This window comes from Nothobranchius furzeri, chromosome 8 (genome assembly GCF_043380555.1).
Source record: "Nothobranchius furzeri strain GRZ-AD chromosome 8, NfurGRZ-RIMD1, whole genome shotgun sequence".
NCBI lineage: Eukaryota > Metazoa > Chordata > Actinopteri > Cyprinodontiformes > Nothobranchiidae > Nothobranchius > Nothobranchius furzeri.
In genome coordinates, this window is record NC_091748.1 from 58,399,979 (window position 1) to 58,422,292 (window position 22,314).

The window sequence follows — 22,314 nt, forward strand, 5'->3', positions numbered from 1 at the left end:
GTTGTGTCTACAAACCCTGATGGAGACCCCCAGCAAATCCGGACTGTCAGAAGTTGGGTGGATCTCACGGCACCGGGATTTCGTAGATTAACTCCAATACGAACCGTCCAGTCTTGAGATGTCTCCAGGTCACAACAGTAGCTGGAATTCTTGTTTGCGTACAAAGTAGATGTGGCTCCTAGGGAGCCATCTGGCTGTGTCAGCTTGCAGCGTGCAAACAGGTTTTGACTGTATGTCAGAAGAGATGTCTAAAGGATGCTTTTCCCAAATTGGCTCATTCAGAACTCGGCTAGAAACTGAATTACTCGGGAAGTAATTCTTGTTTTATTAAACTACTTTGTTATGATTCTGGCCAAGTTTGGCCAATCAGAATTTGACACGTTTCTGGGTATTTACCAACATCCCTCAGAAAGCCACGTCCTTCTCAGATATAAAAATGTTTGTAACACTGTGAATGAGAATGGTTTAAAACACTTATGTGAGGTGAACCTTAACCTTACTTTGTGTCTCATGAAGATGTGTATGAGTGTAGATAATGATTAACTTGTTAAATCAAACACATACTTATCATAAGATGGATCATTATAAGAGCAATATTCATTTCAACTTCATTGATTTAAGCACAGGTTATTCAAACTTTTCATTTAAACATCTTGCTCATTCAACCATATAATTAATTAACTTATAAGTTGTAAAGCCTTGTAGGATTCGTGTGGATTCACTTATTCAGAGTGAGGAATCCAGCAGTCTGGGGCAGAGAGAACGGCTTTTGCGGGAGACCTTCACAGTTTATTTATGTCTGCTTTGACGACCAATAAGTGAGCAAAAGGTTGATTTGTGTGTCTGGATCCTCCAGCTGGTGTAACCTTGACTTTGCAGCTCTGGCGTGTATGAAAGGTTATGCTGTGTCAATTAGATGGTGAAAACTGACGCTTTTCTTCACTTCTCTTCCCCGCACTCACAGAGTACAGACACTTCTCTTTTTGCTCCTTTATCTTTTTTTCCCAAGGCTCTTTGTCCTGTCTGCCCACAGAGCACTTCTCTGCATTTCTTCTGAAAAACCCTATTTTTAACCATGGATTTGATAAACTGGTCATTCAACGCGTTTGATAAGATTTTTTCAACAATGAGAACAGAGCAGGGGGCTCCCACATGCCCGCAGCGGACACACCCGGCGGGGTATATGCTGGATTCCTGATGGGAGTGGAAGATCGTATGCCTCTCCCAGCTGTCCATTGAGGACGTTGAAGACGTGTGGATATTTGGCCTGATGATCACTGGATTTCTTCTGATTGGAGTGGGAGGATATCTGGTTTTCTGGAAATTTGGGAAGACGGGAGCGATTGGAGGGCGACCCGCACCCACGGAAAGCACCGTCCGTATGGAGACCTCACAGACTGGGACGTTACTCGAGGTGAATCGCGAGCTGGACAATGTTCTAGCTGCGATACCGGTGTTAGTGCGCAAAAGGGATGTCATCTCGGAGAGGGTCACCGGACGGTATGGGCAAGTTTTAAAAACCTAAATTGGCTTCACTAAAGGACTGGAATGATCAGTAAAGACTGAAGGCAGAGAGGAAAATTATCTCAGCCTGACCCAAACAAAGTCTTGTCATCCGAATCTGACGCCAGAGCAGCCTTGAGATGCTAACATCAACCCCCACGAAGGAATGCAGACAGATGCTGTGAACCCCCCCCCCCCCCCCCCCCCACACACACACACACCTTCGGATTGGTGGACTTCAGCCTGGTGAGGTCATCAACCTGCAGGAGTCAATGTGCTCTGTGCTTCTCCCGAGAACTCCCTCCCACCTGTGGCTACAGTGACTGAGCGCTGTACATGGCTGCTCTTGCTGGGGAAACAGGATCCCAGCCTCCCAGTAATTTTCATCATAGGTACATTTCAACTGTGAGAGACAGAATGTGAAAATAAATCCATGAATTCACATGGCAGGATTTTTAAAGAATTTATTTGTAAATCAGGGTGGAAAATAAGTATTTGGTCAATAACAAAAATTCAACTCAATACTTTGCAACATAACCTTTGTTGGTAATAGCAGAATTCAAACGATTACTATAGGTCTTTACCAGGTTTGCACACACAGTAGCTGGTATTTTGGCCCATTCCTCCATGCAGATCTTCTCGAGAGCAGTGATGATTTGGGGCTGTCGCCGAGCAACACAGACTTTCAACTCCCTCCACAGATTTTCTATGGGGTTGAGGTCTGGAGACTGGCTAGGCCACTCCAGGACTTTCAAATGCTTCTTACGGAGCCACTCCTTTGTTGCCCGGGCGGTGTGTTTGGGATCATTGTCGTGTTGGAAGACCCAGCCACGTTTCATCTTCAAAGCTCTCACTGATGGAATGAGGTTTTGGCTCAGAATCTCACGATACATGGCCCCATTCATTCTGTCCTTAACACGGATCAGTCGTCCTATACCCTTAGCAGAAAAACAGCCCCAAAGCATGATGTTCCCACCCCCATGCCTCACAGTAGGTATGATGTTCTTGGGATGCAACTCAGTATTCTTCTTTCTCCAAACACGACGAGTTGAGTTTATACCAAAAAGTTCTACTTTGGTTTCATCTGACCACATGACATTCTCCCAATCCTCTGCTGTATCATCCATGTGCTCTCTGGCAAACTTCAGATGGGCCTGGACATGCACTGGCTTCAGCAGCGGAACACGTCTGGCACTGCAGGATTTGATTCCCTGCCGTTGTAGTGTGTTACTGATGGTGACCTTTGTTACTGTGGTCCCAGCTCTCTGCAGGTCATTCACCAGGTCCCCCCGTGTGGTTCTGGGATTCTTGCTCACTGTTCTCATGATCAGTTTGACCTCACGGGATGAGATCTTGTGTGGAGCCCCAGATCGAGGGAGATTATCAGTGGTCTTGTATGTCTTCCATTTTCTGATAATTGCTCCCACAGTTGATTTTTTCACACCAAGCTGCTTGCCTATTGTAGATTCACTCTTCCCAGCCTGGTGCAAGTCTACAATTCTTTTACTGGTGTCCTTCGAAAGCTCTTTGGTCTTGGCCATAGTGGAGTTTGGAGTCTGACTGTTTGAGGCTGTGGACAGGTGTCTTTTATACAGATAATGAGTTCAAACAGGTGCCATTAATACAGGTAACGAGTGGAGGACAGAAAAGCTTCTTAAAGAAGACGTTACAGGTCTGTGAGAGCCAGAGATTTTCCTTGTTTGAAGTGACCAAATACTTATTTTCCACCCTGATTTACAAATAAATTATTTAAAAATCCTGCCATGTGAATTCATGGATTTTTTTTTCACTTTCTGTCTCTCACAGTTGAAGTGTACCTATGATGTAAATTACTGACCTCTGTCATCATTTTAAGTGGGAGAACTTGCACATTCGGTGGCTGACTAAATACTTTTTTGCCCCACTGTATCTGTGAATAAGAAGCAAATCGTCAGCTTTAAAAATGTCTTAAATAATACAGCAAAGTGTGTTTGAAGTGAATAATGAGTGAATTGTGGCATTTTAGTTCCTATACGAGTCGTTCAGAAATATAACATCAAACTGATAGCAATGTTGGAAGCATATTACCTTAATAAGTGTAGTAAGAGCTCCCTACCGTAAAACACCTAAGAGTGCTAACTCCAGATATGACATTGTATTTATCTACTTATCGACTTACTGTGTATGAATCGTCATTGCTTGTCAACTTCATTCTTACATATTGCACCTTTAAGCACATTTACACAATGTTGTCCAGCTCCTTCTACGATACTCAGACAGATGATACATTTATCATTTTGAGGCCTTATTTCACTTTTGTTGTTATAAATACAGTTACAGATTCAATTTAGTCAAGGATTTAGTTTGCAATCATGAACTCTTTACCTTCCATCAGAAGTCAAGAAGTCCTACTCCAAACAAAAGATATATAACAAGTCTGAAAATATCTTCACCTTTTAGAGGCTGCTCATAAATAAGGAGCATGGGGACATTTGAGACCCTCGTCAACACCTTAATGGCTGACCGTGGAGATCACAGTAGCCTATCTTTGCCTGTGCTGACATAGCCATACCACAACATCCCATATCTCTGGTGCAACCTAATACTTTATTGTCAGATTGATGCTCTAAATCGTAGAAATAAATTAGGATTACCTTGTTTAAAACTAAAGACATGTTCAGTGGTTTTCTCACAGCCCACTGACTCAAGAATAACCTTAACAATAACCAGCAGTAATATAATGTACGTGAATGGTATTGACTCTGATTTGATCCTGTAATTTTCGTCTCACCAGATAATTTTCTTCTGTCCTACAGTCCAGTCGTGTAATGTCAGGTGTATGAACGGAGGCAGCTGTCAAGAGGACTCCTGCTCCTGTACCAAGGGATACACAGGAAGTCACTGTGGACAACGTGAGTACAGCCTGGTGCACCATCTACATCTACAAATATGAATGTGTTAGGATTGGGCTCTCTGTAAGTTTGTACATGGAGAAACTTGGACTTTATAACTTTGTGCTTGGGCAGTATCCTTTAAGATTTGTGTTGGTGAAAAAAAAAAACATTAGAATGAAGCAGTTGTGTAACTCGTCTTCTCTTTATTTTTGTCAGCTGTGTGTGAAAATGGCTGCCAGAATGGCGGGCGCTGCATTGGACCCAACAGATGTGCTTGTGTCTACGGATTCACTGGCCCACAATGCGAGAGAGGTAAGAGATCATACTTAGTTTCAGGTTTAAACAATGTTTTATGTTTCTGCACAATGAGTTTTGACCTTATAGATAGACCAGGTGCCTACCACTCGAACTCCTACTTTAGACCAGTAAACTAAAGGGAACTAAAATGTTCTACGAGCTTTTTATTGTGTGACACAAATGATTTTCTTTAATAAGAGACAACAATACATCGGCTTAGGTATGAAAACACCACACAGATTGACAGACTGAAGATTTGCGCTACACTAATTAATAATTTGTAAAACAATAATTTTCTGCTGTTTGCAGCTCTCATCCATATGAAGGGTGTTTTGGTGACTAAACACAGTTAGCGTGCTGCTAGCTTTGGGATAATCCTCTTATAAAATGTTGATTCTATGCTGAAAAAGTTGAAAGGAAATGATGAATAATGTTTTAACAAAGGGATGCAAATGTCTTGAGAGAGTCTAAAGTCATGCTTGGATCTTTCTATGTATTTTAATGTTAATGTTAGCATTGTCACCACCTGCAGTGTGCTTGTCAGATGCAGGGAGTCAGGGGAACTCTCTTCCTCGTCGGCCATGTTTGTTTACTTCAACGCCACATTTGATCTTGAGAGGTTTTTGTGAGATTTCCTGTCGAACCTGAGAATGTTAGTGTTCCCGGTTGTGTGTGTAATGTGTTGTCTTTGCTGTGTGGTCCCACACCTCACACTGTCGGACAAAAACTGACACATGTGATTTTTTTTTATAACTATGTGTGGGATCGCTCATATTTTGAAAATCTTCCAACAATTTAAAAAATGTAGAGAGAACCAGACTCTAAGTCTGATTCATGCCTCTGCGTCTGCGCCAGTGCGGAGACACGCAACGCCATTATCCGTCCTTGCGGGCCTGCTGGAGAGTCCCCGCAAGGACGGACGGAGTCAAGCTCTCTTTTCTAAACATCCGTCCGTGGAGACGGAGAACTCAAGCTTGTGATCGGTCAGGATGCCGCTGTCGTCTACATCGCCGCCATTGCACCCTCAAAAACATAGAGAGCCAAGAATAACTAGCGGCAGACACGGAGAAGCTTGAAGAATACCTCGTGAAAAAACTCTAAAAATATGAACATTTAATTCCCCGTGACTGGAGGAGTGAAAAGATGCGCAGCAAGCGTTTTATTTGTGGATGGAAATGACAGGAAACGTGGGTTTAGAGGTGGCGAGCGCATTAAGAGGTGCAGGAGGATGAGGGACAAATTTGTCTATGTTAAAAAGTCTCTTGTATACAAAAAACACAATATAAACACACCATCTTGGACCGGATACATGACAGGATACCACAGAACAGCGCTACGTCCTCTGTTGTCCTGGCGGGGAATTGCTTTGCAACACTCCCCAGGAGACGGAGAAGTATGAGGGGTAAACAGCTCCGTCCGTGCGTGCGTGTCTCTCCCTTTTGGAGCTGACGGGGAAGCCTGAATCAGGCTGTAGTCGTGGTTTTAAGGTTGTTTATATGAGTTCAGACAAGCTTCTACTTTTGTGAGAATTATGGATGACTTCAGATATCCATAGGAGGGCATCAGTAGCTCAACAGGTTGAGTGGGTTGTCCAGTAATCGGAAGGTTGCAGGTTCGATCCTGGCTCCAGACCGAGAATTCTACTGTTGTGTCCATGGGCAAGACACTTAACCCACCTTACCTGTTGGTGGTGGTCGGAGGGACCATTGGCGCCTGTGCTCGGCAGCCTCACCTCTGTCAGTGCGCCCCAGGGCAGCTGTGGCTACACCGTAGCTCATCACCATCAGTGTGTGAATGTGTGTGTGAACGGATGAATGATACAATGCAGTGTAAAGCGCTTTGAAGTCCTTACCCTGAGAGGCGCTATACAAGTGCGGGACATTTATCATTATCATTTATCATACATGGGAATTTATCTCTTGTATGGTTGCAATAGTTGGAGCTAAAGGATGTTTAACATGGCCCTTTGTGTTGCAAGAGGAGGAGAAGCTTTATTGCTATTAATGTCACCTATGCTGACTCCAAACTACCAGTTTCCATCACTCTGCTTCATCCTGCTGGCATGCGCTGTAAGCCTGTAATTGTAATCAACTTTTCTAAGCCTTTCTTCCGCATTCTTCTTTTCTTCAGTGCAGATGTGTGTGTGTGTGTGTGTGTGTGTGTGTGTGTGTGTGTGTGTGTGTGTGTGTGTGTGTGTGTGTGTGTGTGTGTGTAAAAATAACCACAAGCACTCTTCTTCTCACACGCTCACACTTCTTGTTTGGCTGTGTTTTGCCTGTTTTGTCTCTTTCATCCCTGATTTTAACTTCACCTACCACAGCGATTTCCTTGACTCCATTACTTTCAAATATTTTCTTTAAATAAAATCTACATTTTTCCAAAGTTTTTTCAAAACACCCGGTAGGACATACCCTCTGTGTCACACAACTGGATAGACAGAGTCGGGTTTGTTTGTGGACTTGTCGTGGAGATGATGGGGAATGAAACAAGGTGGAGGAGGGTGAGAGGGAATAGGGTGAAAATGAAAATGGATTTCCCAGCTGTGTACACAAAACCAGAAGGAGGGGACCAGAAGCACTGCCCATGCTGGAGCAGCAGCCCGACCAAAAGACTTTTAATTACTCTTGAGGGAAATGCACATAAATCTCTATTTGACTGTATTTCTTTTGCCAAATATCCTTCAGAAAAGGAGATGTGATTGTCTGGGTTTGTGAAATCAATTCATTGAATTATAAGGAATCATATTGGTAACAGGCATTAACATCTTTTCTTGCCAGGATGGGATGTAAAATGAAGTTTAGACATAATAATTTAGATATTTGTGTATTTATTACAGCAATGCTGCCAAGCAGGTCTCAGCTGCACATTTATGATTGTGAACTATTTGTTTCTATAACCTCTGGTTGGATCTGAGCAGACCTCCGCGATCCTGCCGTGTCCGCCGGTGTTCTTATTGTGGTTTTAGAGTTTGTTCAACTGAGTCATCAGATTTACTGCATGATTCAGTGAGAAGACTCGCTGATGAGCTGTGATTAAAAAAGCAGTGAAAGTCAACCATGAGGGGGATATGGGTGTGGATGGGATCATAGGAAACCTCTGTGTGTGTGTGTGTGTGTGTGTGTGCGCGCGCGCGCGCAAGCAACCTATTTGTGGGGTTGCTGACTTAGCATGAAATATAATTGGAGCCAACCTCCTTTGAAGTCGATCTGTTGGCTGAAACGGTTTTTATTCTCTTCGTGTTTTTTTTTTTTTTGCTCTATTTGAGCTTTTATTTTCAGGGTTAGTAACATGTTCTGTGTTTTGCTTCAGCACTTTGGTTTTGACTAAAATGCCTAAACCAACATTGGACTGAATGGTGGGATCTTTGATTAACATGTTATTTTTGGTTCTCTAGCGGCACCATCAGAAACGATTTTAGGAGAAAAACCAACTGCTCCAGTTTAATCAAGGGTTTGTGCATTTTTTTCTGTTTCCCCGAGGGTGAACTGCAGTAAAATTTGCGGTAGGTTTTTTGTTCCATCCAACAGCATTTGATTAAAAACATTAGTCTCCCCCTTATGGAAATCTCAGTTAAAGCCCTAGGGTGTAAAAACATTTGACTCATTGGCGCCACGCGGTTCAGAGTAGGTATTGCAGCTACAGCAGCCCACATGCATCAAAACGTCAATGTGAAAACACCACATGAGCTTTCAACCATCTGCATGTTTTATTTACTGTTTCTGCTGCTTCCTGCAGTCAGCCTCTCTCTCAGGGGTCAGAGTGTTCTCTGCCTGTGTCCTGTGAATATATGTACAGCGGGTCTGATCAGTCATTTGCAGCAGCTGCTGTCTTCGTGCTCCAGTGCTGCTGCTTTAGCCACACATTACGCATCTGTCGTGTCACTCGTCTCCCTGTCCCCTGTGGCCTCATATATGCGCACCGCCATAGTTGCAAATGACTTTCAGCTTTCAATTCAGCGATCACATGCGGTAAGAGCAGGGCAAGCTACCCATAGGATAAGTAGCAGAACTTACCCAAACCAGACAGGCTGCCATGGAGAAAACCCTAACCCTCACAACACCTAAGCCTGATTTATGCTTCTCCGTCTGCGTCAGTGCGGAGACACGCAACGCCATTATTCATCCTTGCGTAGGGCTCTGGCAGGCACGCAAGTACGTACGGAGTCGAGCCCACTTTTTTAAACATCCGTCGAACGAGACGGATTACGCAAGCTTGTGATTGGTCAGGACGCCGCTGTTGTTTACAGCGCCGCCATTGCAAAGAGAGCCGAGGATAACTAGCGGCAGACACAGAGAAGCTTGAAGAATACTTCGCGAAAAAACTAAATATATGAACGTTTAATCCTCCCGTGAATGGAGGAGTGAAAAGATGCACAGCAAGTGTTTTATTTGTGGACGGAAATGACAGGAAACGTGGGTTTAGAGGTGGCGAGCGCATTAAGAGGTGAGAGAATGAGAGACAAATACGTCCGTGTTAAAAGTCTTTTATATACACAAAAAACACAATATAAACACGCTATCTTGGACCGATGTATGACAGGATACCACAGAACAGCGCTACGCCCTCTGTGGTCCTGCCGGGCAATTGCTTTGCAACACTCTCCAGGAGACGGAGAAGTAAAAGAGCAAAACGCTTCCGTCAATCCGTGCGTGTCTGTCCCTTGCGGAGCTGACGGAGAAGCATAAACCAGGCTTAAGAATGAGAACTTTCATGTCAAAGCGTTAACACGAAACACAGAGCATCATATGTTCCTAAATAACTACGGTGTTTCTAGATGGCGCGTGACTATGGGGCATTGACCACAGTTTATGTAAATAAATATGTAAAATTTCAAGCTAATAAGAACATTTTGAATAGACTTTGATGGGAAATATTTAAAAAGTATTAACATTTGTTCTCTACATTTGACACATCCCCTGGTAAAGTGGTGAGCTGCAGACACGGCCAGGCTCAGGAACTCTTTGGTGTTTTCTCCCCCCAGTCCACCCCCTTAAATTACTAACTGTGGCTTTAAACAGCTAACAACCGTTCTAATATTTGACATCTCACTATGTCAGATGCATCAGACTCATCCCGTGTTATTATAATCTTTGTTTTGTCCAGCATTTAAAAACATTCAGTATCAGAGGATCAGTCCCACAGAAGAATTCAGTTAATTGTCGTGAGCGGTGCTATTCCTGCTCTTTTGACTCTGAACAAAAAGAAAACAAAACACTGGACATGATTTCTATACTGTTGAATGATTTGGTGGGACTTGAGAACAAACATAGGTCAGGCTTTGTGAAAAACAGTTTAGTTTGAGTCAGCCATGTCGGAGCCTTGCTAAATTTGATCTACAATGAGTCTGTTTTGGCATCATGATGACCCGTGTGTGGAGGCACGCATCAAACCCTTTCAGCCAGAACAAAGGAGAAAATAGGAACCGAGTTGAGACAAAAATTAACAGTTTTTTTTTATCTTGCCGATTTTAAACAGAAAAGTTTGTTACTCTGAGCTCTGCAAACTGTTCTCAGATAAAATGTTTCACTCTATATTATACTAGAGTAGATTTAAAAACAGTTCATGAGTTTCAAAAGCCTTTAGATGGTATCAATTGTATGAAAGCATATTTTTAGTGTTGGACCTTCTTCCCCAAGACCTCCACGACTCATCCTGACATACTGGCCCATATCCTGACTGATGACATCCAGCTCCTTCATAATCAGTGTTCGCAGTTTGTTCAGGGGGGTTTCTGCCTCATTCAGTGGAATTAAGGTCTAGGACCCAAAAAAGTTAACGTTCTGTTCCTTGAGCCACACAAGCGTTAGGACATGATGCTCCATCACACTGGAAAAGACATTGTTCATCACCAAGTTGTTATTGGAGGGTTGGGAGGAGGCCCTCTCAGAGGACATTTAGGTACCTTTACTCATTCATGCTGTTCTGAGGCTAAACTTTGAGCAAGTCCACTCCCTTGGTTCAGGAGCAAACCCATCTATGTGACCCCATGGGTTCTTTACTCATGGCAGAACCTGAGCAGTACAAATTCCGGGACTTTTAGCTTCATAGCAGATTTGTTTTCTTTGAGAGAAGTGGCTTCTTTGCTGCCTTTTTTAACACCAGGCACCCTCCAAAAGTCTTCTCTCAACTCTATGAGCACACTCACACATGCCTGCTGCCTTTTCTAAGCAATCTCTGCACTGTGATATTCCCATCCCACACCTGGATCTACGTAGGAGACGGTCCAAAGACTGCTGGACTTGACTAAACAAGCTGAAACTCTCTTCACAGATGAGGTGGAGATTGGGAGATAAGGTTAAATGTCATGGCAAACATGGAATAGACAACAAACTCATAAATGAATGAACAAACAAAATAAACAATACATACTCAATTTAAGCAAAGTACCACTATGAAACCTGAGAGATCCAAACCATTTCACCTCACTTGTAGATGATGACAGTAGCATTCCCCCCTCACCCCACTTTCTTCCTATTCAAATACATAAAATGTTTCTTGAGTGGCTGTTGTTGACTGAGTCTGAAGCCATTCAGCGGTGTCTGCACTGAGGCCTAGTCCACACGTAGCCGGGTTTATTTAAAAACGAATATCCGCCCCTCCAAAAACTTGCATCCACACCACCGTGTTTTAAAAACAAACTCTGTCCACACGTACCCGGATAAATATGTTGTAAAGGACATGCCAGACCTGTAGGCGGCAGTACTTCCCCCATTCTTAACCTCGTCCTTCGTCTGTGGTCTTCCGCAAGGAGCAGTAATTCCGCTTGCAAACACAAACAAGCAAAAAGCGCTTGGACAATTGATGGATCGGGTAGTGACAGAGCGCAGCTCTGAGGGCTTCCATGCTGTTGGCTAGTGTAAACACAGGTCGCACACGTGATGTCAGCATTTTTTTTTTGTTGCGGAAAGTGACGTTGCGGACCTTAATACTCCGGTTTTGTCTGTCCACACGCAGACACCCAAAACGGAGAAAACGCAGATCTTCACTTTGGCCGGAGTTTTTAAAAAGATCCGTTTTCGTGTGAAAAAAAATCCGTTTTCGTGTGGATGACAGGCCAAAACGTAGAAAAATATCTACGTTTTGGCAGATCCCCGGCTACTTGTGGACAGGGCCTCAGTTTGGTCTGCGTTATTGTTCTACAGCTGGAGCATGCTGGGGGAAAGTTTCTCTGTAGATGTCAAGATGGATTTTTACAGCACAATAGACGAGGTGTAGAAACTTCAAGAGAGGAAGTGCTGCGTTACAACCCAATGCCACAGAGCAGTAACTCCATGTGCCAATATGCCAAAGTTATCTGAGAACCGTGTGAAAGTTCACAAGCTTCAGTTAGCAGGAGGCTTTCAGATCTACAGTCTTTGCTGGATTTCTCCCACAGTTCTCTCTCTCTCTCTCTCTCTCTCTCTCTCTCTCTCTCCCTCTTTCTCTCTCTCTCTCTCTCTCTCTGTGTGTGTGTGTGTGTGTGTGTGTGTGTGTGTGTGTGTGCTTATCGGTGCTTATGCAGCACAGAACATTTAGTCACATTTGAGTGAAACAAAGCAGCAAACGCTTTAGTAGCAACAAGCATGTTGATAATGATGCTGATACGACAAACAGGAACCACCATGGTTGGCCAGGATGGAGATAAATATCCCAGTAGGCACTCAGAAACACACACACACACACACACACACACACACACACACACACACACACACACACACACACACATTTCTTATCTCCTCTTACTTTCCCATTTAGGAGTTTCATGCTTGGGCATTTATGAGTCTGAAATTCGTTTTTCCCTCCCTTTTACCATTTCTCTTCCAATCTTTTCTTTCCTCCTAGAGTCCAGATCCCATCTGAGTAATTCCCTAGCTGGACGAGACCAATAAGAAAAAAAGTTCTAGACTGGATTGAAAATGTAATGTTCTCCGCCTTTTAGTGAAATCTCTCTTGAGCAAAGAGTGAAGCAGTCTGATGGAAGATTGTGTGTTTTAGATCACTTCCTTATGTGGATTACTTATGTAAAAAATCATCACAATTAACAGCGATACATTTAAACTTTTGTGTTGAGAAAATAAAAACAATTGTGGGAAAACTTCATTAAGTCCAAGTAGAAGTGGGAGAGTCCTCATTAGCACGAGGGAGTGACTTATTTATAGACTATGAATGAGACAGGAGAGGCATTCACCAGAGACAGAAGTGATTAATAGTGGATTCATGAGGAAGGACTGAAGAGAACTTTGGAGAATGGTTTGATCTGTTCTGCAATCTGAACTCTTAATTAGACCAAACTGTTTCCAGATGTTGTCAGCTGGACGTAATGTGCCGCTCTGTGTGTTTGCACTTGTCCAATAATTTTACATGTATAACACACAGATGTGCAAACTGTCATGCTCTGACACATTGGCTAACCTCTTGATAGATGCATGAAATTAATATTTCGTATGTACCAAACAAACAAAGCGTGTTGACACATTGGGGTTACGTCATGTTTTGGCTTTGAATGGGACGGACGGGCTCCATTCTCAGTTATTTTTGTGTTTGAATGCAACTTTTATTGCGGCTCCGATCAGCTCGGACAGACGCTGCGCTGCCCTTCAGGCTTGTGTCTGAACACAGAAAAATATGTGCATTCTTGTGTCCACATGTGAGACGGCCAAGAGAGGGTCAGCGCTAGAGAAAGAATGTGGATGCATATATATTTAATTCGGCCCACATGCAAACACAGCTGAACTTGGCTGCTGTCTTTGGCTTTCTAGTGCTGCTTAAGATTCAAGGGGAAAAGTTAGTTCATTCTTGATGAAACAAAGATTAAAGGCAAAGAAATGAAATGTCTTTGTTCATGGGTTTTATTTTTATTGATCTTGTTTTCATTTTCAGTCTTTCTATCCAGATGAAAGACTTGTTTCTAAAGAATAAAGCTTTGAACCTAAGCCCCCTGCCTCGTATTAAATAGATTGCAAACATAGATGTCAGAGAGGTTTTGTTTATTTTTCCTTTCTCTATGTGGCACTATTGCACTGAAACAATTATAAACATACTTACATCATGGTTTACTGATAAACATATTTCTTTAATTTTTATATTAGTAAACATTGTAGTGCTGTTGTCTTCTTATCCTTAAAGTAAACCTTTACCTGTATAGCACCCGTCAATTCATGGGTCACATGGTGCTGCACAAAGATGTCACGATAACAAAAAAAAAAAATCAAGCAAATAGAAAACTCAATGATCATGTATAAAAAAGTTTAAAAAGATGAGTTTTAACAAGAGATGTTCCGATCATGATTTATATTTCCGATCCGACTGTGAGTCATTTGATCTTGAGTATCCGTCGGTACCGTGTACTGATCCGATACTTTCCAGTAAAGCATTAAAATAAGTTTCACTTTTGCTTGTTTAGGAAGTGCATTGATTCAAAACGTTTTAATATTATAAATGGGGATGAAACAGAAATTAAAAGTAAGCCACTGTTTTTCCATTTGAAAATCTTTGTCAGGATGAATTGAAGAAATCATATATGTTGTTTTAAAAAGTTAAATCAGATCTTTTCACCTGATTCTGAGCTTTTAAAAATCATGCGATTGGGCCTGATTTCCAATCACATGATCAGATTGCAGCATCCCTAGTTTTAACAGTTTTTTAAAGGTCAGCCTTTAAAGTAAGCTGACTGCAGAGAAATGGGAAAGGATTGTTGACCTCTGGTTTTCATTCTTGTGTAAGGAACAACCAACAAACAAACTCAATGAACTATATACATTTACAATTTCTGGCCTTTTTTCCTTGCAAACATAAAATAAATGCAGCTAAAATGTTTATATAAAGTTATGTTTTTATTGGAAATGGATTTACTTTAACATGTACCTTTGTGCTAAAACTTGTAAATGTACATATTTTTATCAATTCAACCACGTGTCTGTTTTGGCCAACCTGGTTTGATTGATGGTTTAATATGTTGGCTAAAGTGCTCTACTCAAAAATTGGTTTAAAGTGATCAATGTTAAAAGTCAGGTGCCTTACACCAAAAAAACTTTGGTTAAAATAACTTTTTTATTTCAATCAAATTCAGCTTATTTACTAATTTAACTTAGACTGTGTAATTCATACAATATTTTAAAAATGATGAAAAAAGTATACACAAGTCTAAAATTGGGCTCAAATTTAAGGAGAAACTGGGCAATTTTGCTTGCTTTTAGCACCCCCTCATGTAGCACCAAAAGCAAAACGTATCTCCTCGCTATACTTTCGTCTTTTTAACACCTTAACCCAGGGCCGGAGTGGGACACATTTTCAGCCCTGGAGTTTCAGACCCCAGACCGGCCCACTTAACGAATTATTATTAAAATCATGTTAGAACTTTATATGTATAGTCTACAAAAGCACACTACTCGGTAAAGCCTTGTAATTGTAAAGCAAGAAAGAGTTGAAAGAGTTGAGTTGCTTTACAAGAAAGAGCAACTCTTTCTTGTAAAGCAAGAAAGAGTTGCTTTACAATGTAGGTTTATTTGAACATCAGTGCACATCTCCAACATTGTTCTTTACAACACATTCTCTAACAATATAACAATCTACATTCTGTTCAAACAGCTGTTCTGAGATTTTCAAACCTTTAAAATGAAATGACTCAGCACTCCCTTTCACACTTTTTCCAGTTTCCCTAGACTCACCTGCACACAATTAAAATAATCATCTGTAAAGCTTTAGCACATTTGATATGGAAAACACATCTTTGTAACCAATTAAAATATTTTCTATGGCAAAATATGCAGGCTTATTTCATTTTACTTTCATTCTAATAGCTATCTGTTGTGGGCTTTGTGCATTTACTAATAAAAATACAACAGGTCACTACTATTATTTGGAAATTAAAATTATTATAATGAAACTGATGTTTGCGCATGAGTTGGCTCACCTTCTATCCCAACAGGAGCAATACCCTCACTGCTGGCTCCTGGCTCTTCTTCTGACACTACATTGTGTGAAAATGGTCACAATTCAGCATTCATTTTCCTTTTTTACACGCTTTCTGATCAATGCTGAATCATCTATTATAGAGCCAGGATAGTTTTCATCATATAAATTTTAATAATATTCAGTTCACTGACTCAATAAGTAATCCTACCTGTACATGCCCGCTCTGGAATTGTGGGTTTCTGCCTGGTGCTTATTAGGCCTACTGGATCTTGTGTTTGACTCTGACAAGACAGTTTGGTGGCATCAGTCACATCATACTGTAAATTATATTACACAACGTTATGTCATGATGCCATATAATTCATTATTGATGCTTAATTAACTTGAATGGTGATTTGCAGCCGGTAAAGTTTAACATCTTGACTTGCCTTACCCGTTTTATCTTCATTTGAAGTTAAAGACCGCGAGCTTGTTTGAGAAAAAAAAGGTGCTCATTTTTGCACATTTAGCTGCATCCAGGGCCAGATTAAGACTTCGTTGTACCCTGGGCAACAATATTCAAGGGCCCCATCATCACGACCCAAGGATCACCATAATATGGTCACATACAGGATATATTACTGTAATATGCAGTAAAAATACTCAATACTTGAATGCCTACCATCACGTAACCCGCTCAGGGTAACCTTTGACCCACCTTGTGTGGACTGACCAATGAGGAGAGGGTCTTAACTTGAGGCCCTCTCTTCATTGGTCAGTCTGCATGAGACTGACTCTCAACTGACGTTCAGTCATAGGCAGCGAAGCGTCTCTGTGCAGCGCAAAAGCCCGGGTGGACAGTTTGTTGAATATAGGGTGATCACATTTCCATTTCCAAACAAGAGGACAGGGGATCTGTGCCTATGACGTCACACTATGGCAACGCCACACAAACCACGCTGGGACCCATTTTTTTGTAAGAACTAAATTAATATCAGATTCTGCCAATAAAAGGGCTCTAAAACAATTCATATTTAAATATTTAGCATATGTATTGGAAAATCTAATTTTTCTGCTTTAGTGCTGCAACAAGGTTTTAATAATAATAAATTATTATACCGTTTGTTTTACTTCAGCATTGGTAAGCTTCCTGTGCACAGATTATTAAGGATGCTTGTTTCAGCTGTGAGATTAGACGATAGGATCAATGAAAAAATAAGTTGTCCCACACTCCATGGAAACTTTCAGAGAATCCACAAATAGTGGCTTTCAGATGGTTTTGTTACTTTTTGCAAGTTTAGAAAAGAAGCAGATGAGACAGCATGTCTGATAATTTAGTTTTTCATCTGATAATATTAGAACATGTCAGTAATGTCTGAGGAGCTTTTATAAACACTGTATAACTAATGCTCCTGGAGAGGGTGTGAATTACACAGAGGCTTCTGGGGAGCCCAGTTATGGGGTGGGTGGGGGGGGGGGGGGGGGGTCATTTTGCCTTGGCCCCCAAAATGTCTTGAAACGGCCCTGGGTGTTTGACTGAGTTTTGAAGGTGATTTGAATTGTATCAGATGTATAAATATTACATGTGTATAACTTATTGTTTTATACAGGTAGAAACACGTAGTGGAGATAAATCTACCTACATTTTACTTTTCCACACTTAGTTTTGTTTTCTTGTTTTTATTTAACTATTTTCCTGTCCTGTCTGTCTCTCATCTTCCTGCGTCTCCTCTAAACTCTCCAGAAAAAAACTGCTGCCAGGATTCTTACTTTTTCACCTCATCAGTTACTTTTGAGCAGATCAAATGGATCTCCTGACCGCAAAGCGGAGTGCGCCTTTCGATGCTGCGTCAGTGAGGTGAAATCACCGCAGCACCGCGCAGCACAAGTGATGAGCTGCGCAGCAGCAGAGCGCTTCAGGCACAAATAAGACAGAAAATAGAGAATATGTGCGGACATGAATGATCGTGTGCTAATTATAGTTTTTTGGTTGCGCCACTTTGAGAATGGACCGTGCGCTGGACGCAGCTGCCTGGAGAGCTGCGCAAGAACGCGCTGTGCCGCTCTCTGTGCTCTCTGCTCAGAAGAGTCCACAAATGATGTAATATAGATAGAAAACTTGTTTCCGGCTCCCCTGGATGTGTAAGATATACAGCTCCCCCATAATTCGATCCCTGCTCCTGGATGAAAAGCCGGACATTTTCATCAATACGACCGCGGACCCCCAGTCCGGACGCCCGGACAGAGAGTGAAAAGTGGACATGTCCGGGGAAAACCGGACATACGGTCACCCTAGTTTAATATAAAGCAGGAGATTACAGACATGCCTACAGTATTTTGCTCGTGCGCTTGCTGCCCTGGGCCCCTTAGAGTTCGTGGGCCCTGGTCAATTGCCCAGTTGCCCATATGGTTAATCCGGCCTTGGCTGCATCTGTTTCCAACGCTTTCCTCTTTTTAATTCTTGCCTTCTCCGCGCCACCCTTGCTCTTTCTACTTTCCATCTTTCCGTCAACTGCGTGGTCACGTGGTGCGCACAGGCGCATACGGGGGAAAAAAACGAGCTGCAGCCTGCAGGTAGATCCAGCCAGAGACAGCCGGGAGGAGCGTATGTGATCAGCCCGGCGGCCTCAGTGCCATGACTGAACACCGGCACCAAAAAATAAAAATAAAATGATAAAAAACAAAAACGAGAGCACTGGCCCATGAGGCCCAAACATTGCGCGGCCCACCGGGAATTCTCCAGACCCTCCCGATTAGCCACTCCGGGCCTGCCTTAACCTAACAGCTGAAATGTCTCCCCAGCCTTCTTAGTGTCCACAGGAGTGATTAATAAACAAATCAGCTGTGTTCATGATCTAAAGCATGCAGGAACCTTGCTGGAAGCAAATTGCAGTGCCAGGTCAGCAAATTTTTTTAAGTCCCAACTGAAGTGGCAAGAGAATATTCTGGCCACTGGTGGCGACAGGGGCTGGGTGTCCTTTCGTTAACCCTGTAAAGGTTCATTAGCACATATGGGCTCAAGAAAAACATTTAAACTTATGAAAAGTTGCAAAGTATCACTTTAATGTCAAACATTAACATAAACTAATACATTTTTGTAAACCAACTGGACCAAAATTATCCAACCAATCATCCATCAGTTAGCCTGATGTTTGAGTTAGAAAAATGGTGGATATATCTGGATAAAACAATGTGTTATCTTTCTTAACATTCCATCATTAACATGTCTTAAATGACTTTAAATGCACTAAAAAGTTTAATCTATATTACTGATGGCTTATAAAAAAGCTTCTTATTAGCATTTCTGATATTAACTATTAACATTAACAACACTGCATCATTAAATGTTTATTCTTCACCACATACATTGCATGTCTGTTAAAGTAGGAGCATCTTTCACAAATTAAAGTAGCACTTAATAAGTGTCCCGCCTCTTCCTCCTAATGGTTAAAAGTGGAATTGAACTGTTGTGAACAATGGTGCTGCCTGCTGTAGTTAGTGCTAACAATGAGCTATTGCTAAAATGGGTTGAGTGATAGTAAATAAGCAACAAAGCCAAAATAAAACCACACCGTTAGACCAAAAATATATATTATTACTTACAAATCCAGTAGCAACAAAGCCAGGTCACCATCAGTCCTTGATTTTGTAGGGTCCCTCAGCTCCTTCCGACTAGTGTAGGCCGCACCGATGTTAACTCTATTTTTAGCTCTTTGCTTCGCCTCCAAAGACATATGATTGGCACCTAGAAAAAGCTAACTGCTAGCCTTTATATCAGCTACTGGCACAGTTAACATCTTTTTACCATTAGTGTTTCTATCTACACAAACCAGAAAATGGTTAATTGCTGTTGCTCATCAGTATAGGGTGACAGAGGATGTCCAATGTGAAGTTGGTCAGGTTTATGGCTCAAGAATCACTGAAACCAATTTTAAAGCAATAGCTTATAGATAAACAGCTCAGTGGTCTAGTGGTACGAGTGTCTGCCTGGAGGCTAGGGGATCATGGGTTGAAATCCATGGTCAGGTCATACTGAAGACTTAAAAAATGGGACCCAGTGCCTCCCCGCTTGACACTCATTAAGGGATTCAATTTGGGGGTTAAACCACCAAGTGGTTCCCAAGTACGGCTGTGTCTGCAGCTCACCACTCCCGCAGCAAATGGGTCGAATGCAGAGAACAAATTTCACACAGCGGACAACTAATGGGGCTTTAACTTTAGCTTAAAGTGTTTAAAACTCTTTAATGCCACATTAAAGCAATGGAATTAGTTCAGTTGCAAACGTTTTCAAACTTGTTCATTTATTCACTTCAATTTTAAAACCTTTGAGCAAAGTTTGCATGCAAGCCCAACATGCAAAGTACGAGGAGATAAACTTTTATGTTGATTCTGGTCTTTTTTTATTGGGTAACTGATTTAGGTCTTTTCAAAGTCTGCTGTGCACGGTGCCAGTCAGGTCACAAGAGGATGAGAGATCAAAGAGAAGCTGACAGACAGTCAAGCAGAGAGTCTGAAGACAGGAAGACTTAAAGTGGGCAAAGAGAAATGAAGACAGATGCATGCGAGGCAGAGCTGGCTTCAGTCCTGATCTGCCTTCTGCATGCTCACTTTGACCTACTTTCTTCTCTAATCCTTAGCTATTTTGCGCCGTAACTTGTGACCCTCTGTCATATGCACAAAGTAACAATGCAAGTCTGCTGAGCAACTCCCAGCAGACGTGACCACTGAATACTATCATTTCATCTCACCCTGTCCTTCAGAGCCGAGCAGGCAAGCAGCACTGCCCTGGTTTGTCTTTCATCTCCACTGTGATAATCTAACAGTCTACTTTAAAAGAAATGAAGGCTATATTAAGTTTGGCGCCACTGGAATTCAATAAAGGCTTCTCCCACGGGGAATTCCTCATTAGGTTGAATGAGAGTGAAAGAAGGAACAGCTTGTATCTGAAATGGTTTCACATGAGGTAGTTGATTCATGGAGGAATTTTTGCAAAGAAGAGCACGGACATCACTGAAGCTGAGCAACCTGTGTTCACACGTGCTGTTTGTGTTGCATCAAGTGTCACTGACTGTGTTCATTCATCATTTTCACCCAAAGAGAGAAGTCTTCAGATCTGACATCTGGGAGATTTTTCTGTTCTATTTTTATTCCAGATGAATTAACAAATTGAGATCAACATGTTTTTGTTTTTGCACATTTTTTAAATGTACTTTGTATTTGCTAAAGCTGCCTTTTTCAAACTGCAAAATAATGGATGAGAGAGACAACATGAGTAGTCCTACTTTGCACATACATGAAGATGAAATACTTAGGAATGATTTAAATCCTAAAGCCTTTCTGAAGGAAACAATCTTCTGTTTAATCTGAACAATAGGATGATGTCTGGAGATATCAGTTTAGATATCCTTAGCAACAAACTTTTGTTTTTCTTATCCGAATTGTGTAAATTGCTCCACTTCTTCACTTTTTTGTGACTCAGTCACGCATTGAAAGAAAGAAAGAAAGAAAGAAAGAAAGAAAGAAAGAAAGAAAGGAAATGTGAAACAAAGGAAAAGAAAGAAAAGTCAAACGTGATCAGATCAAGAACGGATTTCTTACTCTTATTCTGGCACTTAGGCTGGTTTTGTTTAATGTTGCTCCAGATGTGCATGAGGAAATGAGTCACTGCTTTATTATCATTTATTGAATCAACCAACTAACAAAGCGTCCATGTCCCTCCCTGACCACAGACTACAGAACCGGACCATGTTTCACCCAGGTGAACAACCAGATGTGCCAGGGCCAGCTCAGTGGGATTGTCTGCACCAAAACTCTGTGCTGTGCCACGATTGGCCGAGCGTGGGGCCACCCCTGTGAGCAGTGTCCTGCCCAGCCGCACCCCTGCAGACGAGGCTTCATCCCCAACATCCGCACCGGAGCCTGCCAAGGTCAGACCTCACTCCTCCTCTTCACGAGTACACGCCTGGCAGATCTTCTTTTAAACACGTTGTCAACAGCTACATATGAAGGAGGCCAACACACGTGCACGCACACACACAGCCACTGTGATAAACGTCCTAACCATTACTTTGTCCTTCATCATTTGAGCTGACATTCCTGCTGAACAACATCCGCAATCCAGTGTTAACAACACCGACGACACACGAGAACAACCACTCGGACTCAAGCTAGATCTTTATTTTAGAACTCTCCTCTAGAGAAATAAAAACAGTTAACAATCCAAACACTATCAAAACTTCCTTCCTTCTTCTCCTTTTTATATGTAGTGTTAAAAATGCATCTGCTCATCTAAAAGCATAAAGAACTCACTGAAACAGAAACCCTTTCCTGTTGTTAAATGGACTTCTTTTCCAGCCTAAATTTATTTTACTAGACAGCTGGGAGTCTTTGCTGGGCAATAAACTGGTTCTGTAAAAGAAACTGTGACATCACGTTGTTTCTGTTGTCCTGGCTTTTGGCTTTAAGACTCCAAAAGTGTAAACAGAAAACCATGATTACAGAGGAGGAATGGCATGTACCATGAAGGCTCTTCAAAAAGGGGATTCCAAGGATGTACTTTGTTTTGGAGCTGGACTTAGTTAAAGACAACTCAAGATATCTCTTGTTTTTGCTGTAAAGCTCCAAGATGCTGTAATTATTTAAACCACATTATGAGCAAAGTTTATCTGTTGCTATTCATTTCAGATTGGCTTACAGGAAATTTGTAGACATAACATAAATAAAAAAGCTGGACATTTGCTCCATGTGTGGCTCTGTAATAATCCGT

General features: G+C 41.8%; 1 protein-coding gene across 1 annotated transcript in view; it reads left to right on the plus strand.

The window, feature by feature from the left end:
* Positions 1–22,314, plus strand: part of fbn2b (fibrillin 2b) — an 86,546-nt gene that overhangs the window by 22,028 nt on the left and 42,204 nt on the right. Inside the window, exons 5-7 of the mRNA XM_015970542.3 lie at positions 4,299–4,394; positions 4,593–4,688; positions 21,278–21,475. Of these exons, the coding sequence (XP_015826028.3) occupies positions 4,299–4,394; positions 4,593–4,688; positions 21,278–21,475 (390 nt within the window). The remainder of the gene's footprint in view (positions 1–4,298; positions 4,395–4,592; positions 4,689–21,277; positions 21,476–22,314) is intronic.